Below are 14,484 nucleotides of genomic sequence, written 5' to 3' on the forward strand. Positions count from 1 at the left end.
TACCAGAGATCCAAACCTCACTGAATGGGATGAGGACTGGCACTGGGAGTGGTCACTGGCTCCACGGCTGTTCACCCTTAAGTATCTTTCGGGCAGTTTGGGTCCACAACGGCAGTAGGGGCCTATATGGAGCGCCTTCCACAGTGCTGAGAAGACATCCCACCAATGACAGTGACTTATTGGGATGAGATTGCCAACACTGAACAGTGTCTCTTACCCTACGGCGGCAAAGAGACCACCCCGTCCTCATTCCATCACCAACACATTCCTAAACCTCGGCTTCCCCCCCTTCATCCCCTCAAACGCCTCATTCACCCTATCCAACCCAAACCTTTCGACGAAACACCTCACCCCATTCCTCTTCGCAAACGACACCGCCTCCTCCCCATCCACCGCCGTCCCCGTCGACCACCCACTAACCGAGACCGCCTTCGTCACCATCAAAAAAGTATCAAACTCCACCCCCCCAACCGGCGCTAAAACCACCATCCTCCCAAAATTCGCCAAACCCCCCAGCAACCCCCCAATAGCCTTCGCACTAGGCGCCGTACTAACAATCACCTTCGCCCCTCCCATCTCCTGCAACCTCTCCACCGGATCCTCAACCAGCGAATCGATATACCCATCCGCCCCCAACTCCCCCATCACCAACTCCTTCTTGTCACTCCCCGTCGAGACTCCGATAGTCTTGTACCCCATAGCCTTGGAGTACTGCACCGCCAGATGGCCCAACCCTCCGACGCCCTGGACGGCAACGACGGCTTCCTCCCCGGGGATGATCCCGCTGTGGCGGAGGGCGTTGAACACGGTCGTGCCGGCGCAGAGGAAAGGAGCCGTGGAGGCGGGGTCGGCGTCGAGGGGGATGCGCGAGACGGCTTCGTGGCGGAGGAGACAGTATTCCGCGTAACCGCCGTTCATGGAGACGCCGTTGATGGCTTCGTTGGCGCAGTACTGGTGGGCGCCTTTGACGCAGGAGGGGCAGGTGCCGTCGTGGCCTGGGGGCGGGGGTGGGGGGGTGTCAATGAAGGAGGCAAGATAGGGAAAAGGGGGTGATGGAGAAGGGAAAAGGGGGTGATGGAGAGGGGCGAGAAGGGTGAAATGGGGTAATGTGCTAAAGTGGGAATGTGACAAATGTGCAAAAGGGCAGGATAACAACCTCCACAATGGGAAAAGTAAATTTGGCAGGAACAAAGAAAGGGAAGGAGCGTCAACCAAAGACCGTAAGGGAAAGAGCAATCAACGAGAGGAAAGAACGACGCAACAAAATACCACAACAGAAAAATACTTACCACCATGCCATCCGCCCCCGACCCTCTCCCCAAGACTAAACCCCTTCACCCCTTCCCCCAGCGCAGCAACCTCCCCGATGATCTCGTGTCCCAAAATCCTTGGAAACGACGTCGGGATTATCCCCGCCGCGACGAAGGCATCAGTGTGGCAGATCCCACATGCCAGCACCTTCACTAGAATCTGGCCTGGAGCAGGGGGGATTAAGGGCAAGGACTGCAGCTCCAGAGGCTGGTTCAGTCCCGTGAGCACAGCTGCCCGGAATGTTTTAGGGAGGTTACCGATTGCGGACATGGTGGATAGTGTTGATAAATCCCGTCGGGTTGGCGAGTGATATGGAAACGATGCTTGGAAGTCAGAGATGCAATTGAGAGGTTTGCGGACGTGCACCGGATGGAGGCGGAGACAGGAGGAGATGAAGGTGCGGGCATGGGGGCTTTTGTAAAGGGTGGCCATTGCGAGCGAGTTTCTGGTGTTTGTCGTCGGATAGGGTCTATCTTGTAGATTAGGTGCTTACTCAGTTTGTCGCACTTGATCCGCGGACTTCGGCTTGGTTGCTGGATGGAGGCGAAAAGTTGGAGGGACATATTGGACGTTGCGGGCTGGTAATCGTCAAGCTGATGTCATGGCATTGGGTGTTCAGTAAACATCTTCCTAGTATTTCCTAAACCGCAGTTTTCGGTATACCTTTTTTATTTCATTACAACCTACTAATCTCCAGATCTTAGCAAGATATTTGATGTCTGTTGTTCCCTAGTAGTACGGTGAGGAGAGTATAGTAGGCTGAGGTGGCGGACAATCGGATCGTCATGGGGAAAGCTGATAGCCCAAGTGGGAGGAACAATGACAAGCTCTCGTGCTGTTAAAAAGAGCTCTTGGAACACTGAAGATGCCAGCGGTAGATAGGTAGTCATTACTGCAGGTGCTGACTGTAATCTACGGAAAGAAACCATGTTTAGTGATCGTCCCGCCGGAGGAACCCTAACCCTGGTCCTTTTGCGTCCAAGCCACTCAGGGGTAATTCAGGGGTTACACCAGGTGGATCCACCTCTTAGCGAGGACAAAGGTTTACCCATCTTGATCATACACATTCCGAATGAACCCATCCGCCTCCTTAATAATATGGACGCTTTGATCCACGCTGGGTGAACTTGGTCCCCCAGCAACTTCCTGCCAACCCTCCAACAACTGGGTGAGGTGATGTCCTGCAGCCAAGACTTCTGGTCCGATGAGGTTGCGTAACGATGGCACTTGACATGCGGCAAGAAGGACAAGCATTGCCCCGGCCATTCTAGTGGTGTATTAGCTGGAGCATACTGACTAGCGGTTGTGACTTACGACAGAGAACAAATCCAGGTGTCTACGAGGATTGTTTGGGAAAAACCTCGCAGATTGAGGATGTGAAGGAGGCAGGCGTCGAGACAGGACTTGCAATTGCCGAGGATGCCCTGGTTCGGTGATACAGAAGGACTGGTGTTCCCGATTCGGTCATGGATATTAGTGAGGGACTGCCCGCTGAGCATCCCCATCAGGTACCTATCACAAAGTGAGAGACGTCCAGACGAGACAAAAGCGGCGTAACTTACGGTCGATATATCACACTTCGGCAAGTCAGGTATCTCTGCCTCAGAAACCTCCCATGTTCAGTCATTTCGCCAGACGGCTTCCGCTGTCGCCTAGAGTCGATTTCCGGCACCTCAAACGTAAAAGCGCTAGGAAGAACGTCTCTCCACTCCTCCAACTGGTGGTCCAGTTCCGCAACCACGCTGGGAAATCGATTGATGTCCATTCCCGCACCAGTATCCTTTGCGTATAAAAGCTGATGTACTCGATTCAGCAGCCGTCTCATCGAAATGCATGCCAGGAAGTACAAGGACGACAGCTCCTCGTCCTTGGGTGACTCATGGGTGTGATACGTGCCCACCGGCAGTGAGACTGAAGACTCAATTCTGGCAATGCCCGATAGTGGTACGTGGGACAGCTCAGCTAGATAATCCGATTCGAGAATGTAGCAAGCCCAAAAGATTCTTTTTGTTCTTTCCTCGTCTTCAGCACCGACGTTCCTTGGACTTGGCAGGTGTGTGTTCGATGACTGTATGTAAGGCGACGAGGTGGAGGGGACTGAATCTGCGTAGGACAACAGCAACATGCATTTTGACGATGCTGACGAGATGCACTGCCATGCTTGGAGAGGACGCCGGAGGAAAGCAAAGTAGATGCTGCCAAACCCAGGTCTTTAGTCAGCGCGAGATTGAAATGAGTGGAGGACACACTTACGCAGTGAAGAACAAACACTGAGCTGATGTTGAGCTTACATCAGTTTGAGCCACATAAAGCATTTTCAGTGCTTTTTCAAAGAAGAGGTCGCCCCTAGAGCGAGCAGAAGCCTTTTCTTCTTTCTCTTTCGAATCCGGTGACCGTGGACTGTTCACCAGTCTCGAGGTGACCTTGCTCGCATAGCCCAATGCTAACGTCAACAATGCTAGGCAAGTCTCTGGCGTGTCCTCCTCTTCATGGCAACCACCCAGCATTGTCTGCTTCGTTTTTGCCAGTTGATGCAGTGACATTGTTGGGTACCAAAAGTTGAAGTTTTGGGAAAAGGCATCCAGGATTGCATCTATTTCCTCTTCTGGGAGATTGCACGATGCATCGTCAGACCACTGGCTTTTGACTTTCAGCGGGTGGCGCGACCTTTCCAACTCGAAGATTGGTATGTAATGCTGTCGAAGACTGGGAAACGCATCAAAGTGTGGCCAGTGCAACACGGACTCAGTCGTCGATGTGTGCCAGGATTCGAGCACTGCATTTTCGAGTTCGTTGGGGGTAGGAGTTGTCGGACTCACCCCATACTGGCCAATACTTCTAGTACGTTGACGACTGAGTGTCTGGTGATGTGTATGCAGGTCACTCAGAGGACTGCTGGAGAAGCTTGTGGTTCGTGTTGATGCCGTTTGGGTTGAGCTTGTCATTGACTGCAGCGACATCTGGAACATGTCAGACAAATGGACTCGAGTCTGCCCATCCGAGACTCGAGTAGACCTACGAGATTGGCGTTCATTTTATGCAGGAAGGTTTCCAAACGTAACACTCCATCCAATATCAAGTCGCTCTTCCCTCTCCTTGATTCACACTGTCAGCTTTTCCAAAATCTAGTATTCTGCTGTGCAAAAAGTGCTACTGACGAATTGGCCTCGGAGCCATATGTGCAGTCATTTTCGGTCGAAGCACATGCCACGCAAGGATCTTTCCCATCACATCTGAATTTCGTAACCTGTGAGCAACTGTCTCTACTCTGGGTTTGGAACCCACACACCGGGGATCTCACCTGATTTTTCGTGCTCGGCACAGGTCACACTTCCACTTCATCAGCCCAGGCTGGCGGAGTAAGCAAGACAGTTAACACTCACCGCATGGGATGTACGAAGCCTCTTCCTCGCAGGTTCCCCTGCGTGGACGTAGTCGATCATGATTGCAGAGGACTCATGCACCCCGAAGCGGACCAAGAGGTATCCCAGCACTTAGTAACGTTGGAGAAAACTGGGTCTTGGACTGGAAACTGGGGAGACATGGGCCCTTAAGCTTATTTTGCATGTGCTGCGGAGAAAGCGGGGATAGCAAGGGTAAATCGAGAATCGCTTGTTATCCTGGGTGGTATTGAAGAAATATTCCGAAAACCTTAAGCGCACCCTGATCACCTCGGGGGATTTTGGTCCGTTCCCGAGTTGACAACCAGTCGGCACAATCACATTCCCTCCCCTACAGGTATACATTATGTTAGTATCAAAACCTCTCCTATAGGCTTTTTTGTGCAACTCCTCTGTCAGATTATGGTTCAAGAACTAGGTACCTAGGTACATACTCATTCAATACCAGCAGCTCGGCTCCTACATGTTTCACAATCCTAAGGTTCATGATCAAGTTCCGATGCTGGGTTTGCGCCGACCGTGTTGAGAACAGTTTGGGCACTTCTCTTCTCCAAACTCTTCTTGACCGGGTTAGGGGCAGAAAACACCTCTTCCAATTCCTCCAATGTTCTGTCTTTGGTCTCTGGAAACAGGAAGTAGATGAATGCTGCCTCAAAAAGATCCCAGAACACAAAAACCAAGTAGAAGTAATAACCAATCTTCTCAAAGGCAGGGCCAGAAGCGTACTGCAAAATCGTTGATGCAGCAGCCGAGGAGAAATTCCCAACGGCGGTTCCTTTGGCTCGTGTCGATGTAGGAAGGCACTCTGAAATGTACATGCTTTGAAGGGGTGTCCAACCAAATGAGAAGACAATTCCGAATATGAAGATGAAGGCGATGGTGGTGTTGGCAGCTGCTACTTGGGTCGGATCATCAGTAGCCATTTTGCTGGTGCCTGTGATGATGGCAAAGCAAACAGAAGCAAACACAATCGTGTAGAGCAGCAGCGCTCGCCGGCCAATGACGTCTGACATGCGAGCGCCAAGAACAGCTCCGAAGAGCGACAGCACGGGGTTGATACCGTTGAGCGCCAGCACTCGCTGCTCTTGCACAATACCTGCGGACTCCAGCATTGTGACCATGTAATAAGACGACAACGAATTGCCGCTGATCTGGCCAAAGATGCCCATCCCGAGAACGCAAATCAGACGCCGTCGTGCGGAATGAGTGTTCCACAATTCATGATAATCGTACCACTTCTTATCGGACGCCTCGGAGGAAATTTGGTTCATCATCTCCTTGATTTGTAACTGGACAATGGGGTGATCGGTCCGCCCTTCTCCATGGTAAACGGCCAAGACGTGGAGTGCATCCTCGTGTCTGTCTTGGGCCACCAGCCATCTTGGACTTTCTGGCAACCAGAATACACCCAGACAGACTAAACCAGAAGTCACCATCTGGCACCAAATCGGAATGCGCCAAGCATCGAGCGTGCCAATGTAGGAGCAACCGTAGACTGTCCATGAGGCGATGATACTCCCAATGTACCACGTGCAGTTGTAGAGGCCCGTAAGAGTACCTCTCCACTTCGGATGAGCCATTTCAGACACGTAGCACGGTGCTGAAACACAGCAAAAGCTCACCCCGAATCCGAGAACGAAGCGTCCAGCGAGGAATTGACCGGGAGTTGTACTCGGTGCTTGGACACAAGTACCAATGATGATGATTATAGCCCCTGTGAACATGCCCCAGCGGCGCCCAAACCAATCGTTGACGGGACCAGTGAAGAAGACTGCTGCGACGGAGCCGATGTTGTACATGGCGAAGACCAGGCCGGTACTCGATCCTGCTGTTTTCCTGGTGATTCAAAGTCAGTACGGTGGTGCGAGTGTCACATACAGTCCAACTGAATGTATCTTACATGTTGAAGTACTGTTGATACGACTTCATCCCGTTCAGCCCGCCCATCAGGCTCCCATCGTAGCCATTGAGACATCCGCAGAGGTAGGCTATTGCAAGTACAAGGTACAGACGTGCCATCTTTGCCGACCAAGGGGAGTATTTGGTGTCGTCGACATCGTGGGCGAGCCGCACGGCAACGTCGGTGTCGCGGAACTTGTCATCGTGATGGTCGGCGAAAGACGCCGCCTTCTCTGTGCTCGCCGCCATATTGTCGGCAAACTCTAATGGATTTCTTCAAGGTTAGCAATGGGAAAGGCCAAATCTTCTAGGAGAACGACGGTGGTCAGTGAAAGAAGAACTTCCACTCTTCGGGATGTGCATTGCTTTTGTGAAGCGTTTACTTCATTGTGGTATCATTGATGTGGTATCAAACCACTGCTACCTAGGTAGCTTCCCCGCACAGGACATCTCATTATGGTCTTGATGCCGGAAGATCTGAAGCTTTAATGGGCCGGATATTGCCTTGCATGATTTCATGGTGGCATTGTTCGTTGAATGCCGGCGCTTGATGTATCAGTGTAACTTAAAATTTGGTCCACCTATCCCCCGCCTATTCCACCCCCACTGAGCAGGTGCGTTGCCGTTCGGCTCCGATATCCCCGATCGATGTAATTGGATGGGTGAATTCGTTGTTGAGATCAACCCCGCCATCTCCAACATTGAGCTCTCACCACCACCATACCTGTCCTGATCTTTGGAGGGGCTGTTTTGTTTCCTTGTATACATTCTTGCTAACCAAAATCTCCAAAGAAAACGTCTGTTCTATGTCCCTGTCTAAGGCAAGAAAGATCATCAAAGGTTGCTTGATCAAAATAAGGCCCTTCGTGTCCTGGTATTGGCAGGGACCAAGCAAAGGCTTTCCTAAATCTACCAGACCTCTTCAATGCTTGGTCAAAATGATGTTTTACGGGGCAGCTGCATGTTGAAGCTGATTGGAGGGATATCTGTGGACAACAACAATGGGACACTGAAGATCCCCCGCATATGTTCGTCGCGCGGCACGATTTCAACCCCAATAGACCCCTCACCACCACCATTGCAACCCGTCTTCCCAAACACTTCGAGGATCTAGCTGGAGGGGGTCTAGAAAAATGTCCCAGCTTCCAACAAGGGCGGCTCCTTTCCAGCTTGGAAACACGGGCCCCCAAGCAGCAAACATGGCAGCGAAAGACCTGCCCGACTATTGCAATGAGAAAGTCTTCCGCCGCAACACGCTTCCTCCACGGTCTCATAACCTTGACACGGCAAGACTCTCACTCAACGGCCAGTGGAACTTCCATTACGCTTCGAATCCTTCGAAAAGTCCCGATCCGACCGCCAATACCTCGCATGCTGCGTCCGAGGGCTGGACTACCATTCAGGTTCCTGGTCACTGGCAGCTTCAGGGCCATGGCCGGCCTCATTACACGAACGTTCAGTACCCGTTTCCCGTCTGCCCCCCCATGGTGCCCTCGGAAAATCCAACCGGCACATATAGCAGGTCATTCTTTCTTCCGGAAAGTTTTCACGACTATCAAGTGCGTCTGAGGTTTGATGGCGTTGACAGTGCGTATCATGTCTGGGTGAACAAAAAGGAAGTGGGCTATGCGCAAGGGTCCCGGAACCCTGCCGAGTGGGATATAACCAAGCTGCTGGACACGGAGGGTCCCAACGAAGTGATCGTCAAAGTTTACCAGTGGTCTGACGGGTCATACATTGAAGATCAGGATCAGTGGTGGCTCTCTGGTAAGCAGTGCATCCATCTCCCATGGGGACCTTTGAAGATACGAAAGAATAGTGGCTGACTTTGTTTGGTCCTAGGAATCTACCGTGACGTGAATCTTCTCTTCTATGAGCGCGCCGGCCACATACGAGACTGGTATGTATATTGGACACACTCGATATTGTCCACGTCGCATTGGCTAAACCCTGCGTTCTGATCCTCAGGTTCCTTCGGACCGACCTAGATGCTGAGTACAGGGACGCTATTCTGCACGCCACAATCGACGTTTTTACGACAGTTGACCTAGCCGACTTGGCAGTCATTGTTAGAACTCTACCAGGAGAGGACACGATCGCTGTAGTGAATCAGGAGGTTCGATCAACCGGATCGATCGAGCTAAGCATACCCATCACCAATCCGAAGAAGTGGACCGCCGAAACCCCCAATCTCTACTTGGTCGAGATACAGTTCAACAGGCTGGGGGGTGTCCCTATCACCTTTTCAGCTGTGGTCCGTCAGAAAATCGGATTTCGCAAGGTTGAGCTTAAGAACGGGTTGATATCCGTTAATGGCCAGCCGATACAGTTTCGTGGCGTGAATAGACACGACCATCACCCCGTTTTCGGAAGAGCAGTTCCGGTAGACTTCATACGAAAGGATTTGCTTCTCATGAAGAGGCACAATATCAATGCTTTGCGATGCAGCCATTACCCCAGCCACCCAAAACTGTTCGACATTGCGGATGAGCTTGGTTTGTGGGTGATCGATGAGGCGGATCTCGAATGTCATGGATTCTATGACGCGGTCGCTCGCCCACAGGATATCCCTGAGGAAATGGACTATGAAGAACGTAAAAAGCTGGCGTTTGGAAAGGCCGCCGAATACACGAGCAACAATCCAAGTTGGAAGGCCGCCTACCTGGATCGCATGGAGCAAATGATACACCGGGACAAGAACCACCCATCTATCATCATTTGGTCACTTGGAAATGAGGCATTCTATGGTCAGAATCACAAAGCAATGTACACCCTTGCCACACACCTGGATCCCGGGCGGCTGGTGCACTATGAGGGTGATGCCCAGGCTGAGTCTGCAGACATGTACTCGTTCATGTACCCAACTGTCGACAAGCTCATAGAGCTGGCCAACACACGAGGCGTCAAACCGGACGGTACCTACCAGAAGCCTGTGATTTTGTGCGAGTATGCCCACGCAATGGGAAACGGCCCGGGCGGGCTCGAAGATTATCAGCATGCGTTTCGAACTCACCCTCGCCTGCAAGGCGGTTTTATCTGGGAGTGGGCTAATCACGGGCTTTTCAAGCGGGACAGCGATGGCAAGCAGTACTACGCTTACGGCGGTGACTTTGGAGATACACCCAATGACGGCACTTTCGTGATGGACGGTCTGGTCAACAGCGCTCATCAGCCAACGCCGGGCCTGGTGGAACTCAAAAAAGTGTTCCAACCTGTTGCTGTTACTGTTGAAGGAGATGAGCTGGTCATTTCGAATCTATATGACTTTTCCGATCTCAACCATTTGTCAGCCACCTACAAGGCCGAAAGGTTAGAAATCAGGTATGATAACCACCATTCGTACAAAGCTGTCACCTACCCAAGTTTGACTAACTGGTGTCTAGAGAGAGTGTCGTGGCCTCCGGGATTTTGAACCTCCCGCATATACCAGCCGGTGAAACGGTGCGAGTCGCGATCCCTGAGGATGTACATGTCTGGCGCAAGAGGAAGGATAGCCACCAGCCCCACGTATACCTCACGATATCGTTTGCTTTGAGGATGCCTACTACGTGGGCAGCCCTCGGCCACGAGGTTGCATGGTTTCAGCATCACCTCTTCAACGGGCACTCTATGGGCCCTCACGCCGAAGACGGAGGCTGGCTCTCTTTTGAAACCACTCGGACCGAGGCTGTTATCACCGGCCACGGCTTCACCTGTGTGTTTGACAAAACCTCCGGGTACATTACAAGTTGGACACATGCAGGTCAGAAGCTTCTGCAGCCTGATCCAACAACTGGCGCGGCCATTATGCCGTCGTTTTGGCGTCCGCCTACCGACAATGATCAAGCCTTATCTGTGCCATACTGGAAGCGTTTCGGTGTCGACACCATGACCAGTCAGCTCCGGTCGGTCAGTGTGGCTGGGGGAGATTATTACTGCGTGGGAGAGAACGGCAAGAAGATCTTCAGGAAGGTTATAGTTACGTCTACAGTGTTCCTGGCTCCTCCGGTTCTCGACTGGGGCTACCATGCAACAATTACCTACACCATAGAAATGTCGGGAAATCTCAGCATCGCCGTTACTCTGAAAGCCACAGGTTACGCTCCTGAGCACGTGCCCCGCATCGGGCTCAACCTGTGTCTCCCCAGGCAACTGGACAAGGTCAAATGGCACGGCCTCGGGCCGGGCGAGTCATATCCCGACAAAAGATCGGCCCAGCGGGTGGGAATCTGGACGGCAGAGTCTGTTTCAGAGCTACACACACCCTATGACGTCCCACAAGAGAACGGCAACAGGATGGGCACGCGGTGGGTTACCATTGTGAACCCTTATAGCGGCGGATCGGGGCTGTTTGCGGAGCCCGGTATATATGGATACGGCAACAGAGACAGTGGTCTGGACGTGCCATGTAATTTTGCTGTGTCGCGGTACTCGACAAAGACGATCCAGGACGCAAAGCATCCGTGCGACTTGGTGGAGGAGAATGCCACGCTTCTTAGGCTAGATCACAAGGTCGCCGGGGTAGGCACGGCCGCCTGCGGTCCGGGGGTGAGGGAAGATTTGTTGGTCAAGGTGGACAGGGAAAAGGAGGTCAAGTTTGCGTTCAACCTCGGGCCATGGAGCGAAGTGGATGCGTGAGTAGCGGGTAGTTTTCAATCTCAAATACTTGGATATGTTTTGGAAAGAGATGACATTACACTTTGTCCCTCAAAAGCGCTCAGAGAACACCAAAAGGTATTAGGGCAAATCGTTGAACATCGAACTCGACAGTTTGGTAGACCTACTGGCCTTTGAACCAAAAGCGTTTTCCAGTTCAAACAGCCGACTTACTAATATGATATCCCACACAACCACGGCCCGTGCTTCCAGGAGGTTCCTCTCCCACAGCTCAACAACCCCGCAGTGAGTGCAAGCGGGGGACTCGGGATGGACCATGTCCGCCACCCTTCTCATCAAGCTTCCGGCAAGAAGATCCCAACTCAGCCGTGCTGCCAGTGTCATCATGCCCCCAACAGTCCAGTTCAACCCCTCCGCCACCTCATGGCGCTCTTCACCCCCCACAGACCTGGGCAGCACCACCTCCCAAACGATCCAAACCTTTCACTCCCTCCTCCCCTCCTACAGCCCCACACCCCTCCAGCCCCTTCCCTCCATCGCCCAAGACCTAGGTATCAAAGCCGTCTACCTCAAAAGCGAAGCCTCCCGGCTCGGGCTCCCTTCGTTCAAAATACTAGGTGCCTCATGGGCTGTTTACCGCGCCGTACTTGACTTCCTTGCCGTTGGGCTGGTTCCCAGCCAGGCACTCCCCTCTCTGGATGACATTAAGAAAGTGATCCACGACAAGGGTTTGGAAGAGTTAAAGGTAATCACCGCCACAGCAGGCAACTGGGGACGGGCGGTGGCCAAGACGGCGGGGTATCTCGGTTTGAAGACCGTGGTTTTCGGGAGTGATCATATGCATCCTACCACAAGAGAACTGATACGCAACGAGGGGCTAGGGGCCGAGGTTAGGGTGGTGAAAGGGGGGTATGTTGATGCTGCGAACGAGGCGAGGGAGTATGGGATGGAAGAGGGGAGGGAAAAAGAGAGGTTGTTGGTTATGGATATGGGTTTTGAGGGAGGGGAGAAAGTTCCTGGGGTGAGTTCGCAAGTCTGATGACAATGACATTTGAGTTGTTATGCTGACAGTGGAATAGTGGGTTGTGGAGGGATACAGCACTATGCTTACGGAGTACGAGACTCAGATTCGGGAACAAACTGATGGTCAACGGGGTGCGACACATGCTTTTGTTCCTTGCGGTTGTGGATCTATCGCGAGTGCTGTCACGCAGTTTTTTAGGGACGCCAAAAGGGAGGATGATGTGAAAGTTGTGGTTGTCGAGCCGGATTCTGCGGCTTGTTTGTTGGCTTCACTTGAAAGGGGAGAGGATAGTACGGTTGAGACGGGGGATGAGACGATTATGTGTGGGATGAACTGTGGGACACTGTCAGGGAGCGCTTGGGAGGTTTTGGGGAAAGGTGTGGAGGCGGGTGTAGCTGTGACTGATAAAGAGGCTCATCGGGCTGTGGTGGATCTTGAGAATGAGGGGGTTGAAGCTGGGCCTTGCGGTGCGGCTACGTTGGCCGGGTTGAGGAGAGTCTGCGCGGATGTTTCGGCGAGGGAGAAGTTGGGGTTGGGTGCGGAGGCGGTGGTAGTGTTGTTCTGTACGGAGGGGAAGAGGGAATATGAGGTGCCAGTGTAACAAGGGTTGGATGGACGGAACCTACCGAGATTTTGTTGACCCATCATCTGGTCAGGGCGGCCGATGTTCACGGTCCATGGGATGAAATGCTCGTGGGTCTTACACAGGAAGGCTGTGTGGAGCATAGACTCGCACGACTCAGGCCAACAACAACAAAGTAGAGCCAATGATTTGGAATACGGTGGTTGGATGATAGAATACAACTCAACTGCGCGAGGATGCGGTGAGTGTGGTATCAGCTGTTGGCACATGCAGACATAATGATCCGATTGCTGCTATCTGCATTTCTATACCCGTTCATTTCCGTTGGTCCTTGTTGTGTCAGAAAATGCATCTGCCTCACTGGATGGCGTTTGCCTCATTGAAATCTCATCAACAAACCGCAAGGGGATGCTACCTTGGCTGTCGTTCTGCTAGATCTTGGTCCATGGCCACTCTTCTTGGCTGACGGGAGAGGCACTTAGTTGGCCATCGTGATCATAGTCGCAGAATTATCGCTGTTTCCCAAGTCAAAGACAGCCATGTACACGATAACCATTCGCATCGCTCCACCTCAACATTGGCAAACCCACATTATATGGCCTGAGGCAATTCAGTCACATGAAGTGAGACAGTAGTAAAATGGCTGATTGATTCACCGCAGTTCGGTTTGCCCGAGATCCAACCGAGAAACATGGGGCAAAGGGCTTTGAGGAAGGTGACACGAACAGTGTTTTGGTGCAAAGCGGGCCAAGTGACGTTATCATTATCCACATGCAAGTCCACCCCAAAGGCAAGACGGCGTGGTATCACGTCTCGGAAACTGGGACTTTATGCAGATCCCCCAGCCAATTGACCCTCCGAAAAAAATCCATCTCGGTAAAGGTTTGAGCTGTTTGTCTGGAGAAAACTGCACTACTGGATTTCTGGGGATGCGGGTTCAGGGACCCTGTGAAGTTTGACAGGTTGGTTCCCGCAAAAATATTCAAGCGACACAGAATGTTGATGAACGGAAACCAGACTTCTATGAAACACTGGATGGCCTATCAACTCTCTAGAACTGACCGGAGTTTCGTCCGGTCCACCGTGAACTCCGTTTGGCGGATTTCCCATTGCCCAGAAGTGAACAACTGCCGCTCAAGCTTCCCCAAGCTCCCGGCCCGAACACCAAGAAATCTTCATCTGAACTATGATCTCATCGCACCCCGCACCAATGCGACCCCTAAAACCCTTCACTTGCGAACCGGACCTTGGCCGAAGTCACGGATAACTCCTAACTGCAGGTTTCATATCAAGAGTTTTTTTTCTGACCGTATCCGCGTTGGGATAGCCATGGGAATATCCCTTCAAACTTTTCATCCGAGGTTGCACCATGCAGAAACGATGATCACAATCCAACCTCTTACACCCACAACTACCCACACAAAACCCACCAGATCTGGGAATATGGGCGGAACAAGATCGTCCCCCACCCCGCTGGGATGCCCTTAGCCCGCCAATGCGATTCACAGGCTCGACAGGACCGCACGTAGAGGGTTACCGAGTGACAGCATCCTGCAACACGCTCCACGATGCTCGACAGCGGCTGGCAACGGTTCACTCGACCAACACGCTATCCTACACAGTCCCACCCTTCTCGCCGCTCACTGGTTGCGTAGCAGCCGGGAGAAGGG

At 52.4% G+C, this 14,484-nt stretch overlaps 6 protein-coding genes across 6 annotated transcripts; 2 read left to right on the forward strand and 4 right to left on the reverse strand.

Annotated features, from left to right (window-relative positions):
• Window positions 1-246: 246 nt before the first annotated feature.
• Window positions 247-918, reverse strand: PODANS_1_5140 (uncharacterized protein; the record flags this gene model as incomplete). The annotated part of the gene is made up of 1 exon (XM_001912684.1): window positions 247-918. The coding sequence occupies one exon, from the start codon at window positions 916-918 to the stop codon at window positions 247-249; it is 672 nt and encodes a 223-aa protein (XP_001912719.1).
• Window positions 919-1,236: 318 nt separating this feature from the next.
• PODANS_1_5150 (uncharacterized protein) lies at window positions 1,237-1,743 on the reverse strand (the record flags this gene model as incomplete). Its single annotated transcript, XM_001912685.1, has 1 exon — window positions 1,237-1,743. The coding sequence occupies one exon, from the start codon at window positions 1,741-1,743 to the stop codon at window positions 1,237-1,239; it is 507 nt and encodes a 168-aa protein (XP_001912720.1).
• A 612-nt stretch (window positions 1,744-2,355) lies between these two features.
• Window positions 2,356-4,346, reverse strand: PODANS_1_5160 (uncharacterized protein; the record flags this gene model as incomplete). The annotated part of the gene is made up of 4 exons (XM_001912686.1): window positions 2,356-2,578; window positions 2,626-2,757; window positions 2,874-3,506; window positions 3,565-4,346. Coding segments are annotated over 4 exons (1,770 nt in total), but the record flags the coding sequence as incomplete, so codon positions are not given.
• An 842-nt stretch (window positions 4,347-5,188) lies between these two features.
• Window positions 5,189-6,860, reverse strand: PODANS_1_5170 (uncharacterized protein; the record flags this gene model as incomplete). Its single annotated transcript, XM_001912687.1, has 2 exons — window positions 5,189-6,548; window positions 6,613-6,860. 2 exons carry the CDS (start codon window positions 6,858-6,860, stop codon window positions 5,189-5,191), a joined length of 1,608 nt encoding a protein of 535 aa, XP_001912722.1.
• An 884-nt stretch (window positions 6,861-7,744) lies between these two features.
• PODANS_1_5180 (uncharacterized protein) lies at window positions 7,745-11,228 on the forward strand (the record flags this gene model as incomplete). Its single annotated transcript, XM_001912688.1, has 3 exons — window positions 7,745-8,385; window positions 8,580-9,932; window positions 10,001-11,228. 3 exons carry the CDS (start codon window positions 7,745-7,747, stop codon window positions 11,226-11,228), a joined length of 3,222 nt encoding a protein of 1,073 aa, XP_001912723.1.
• Window positions 11,229-11,523: 295 nt separating this feature from the next.
• PODANS_1_5190 (uncharacterized protein) lies at window positions 11,524-12,832 on the forward strand (the record flags this gene model as incomplete). The annotated part of the gene is made up of 2 exons (XM_001912689.1): window positions 11,524-12,228; window positions 12,299-12,832. 2 exons carry the CDS (start codon window positions 11,524-11,526, stop codon window positions 12,830-12,832), a joined length of 1,239 nt encoding a protein of 412 aa, XP_001912724.1.
• Window positions 12,833-14,484: the final 1,652 nt, after the last annotated feature.

The sequence above is a fragment of the Podospora anserina genome, chromosome 1 (assembly GCF_000226545.1).
Source record: "Podospora anserina S mat+ genomic DNA chromosome 1, supercontig 1".
NCBI lineage: Eukaryota > Fungi > Ascomycota > Sordariomycetes > Sordariales > Podosporaceae > Podospora > Podospora anserina.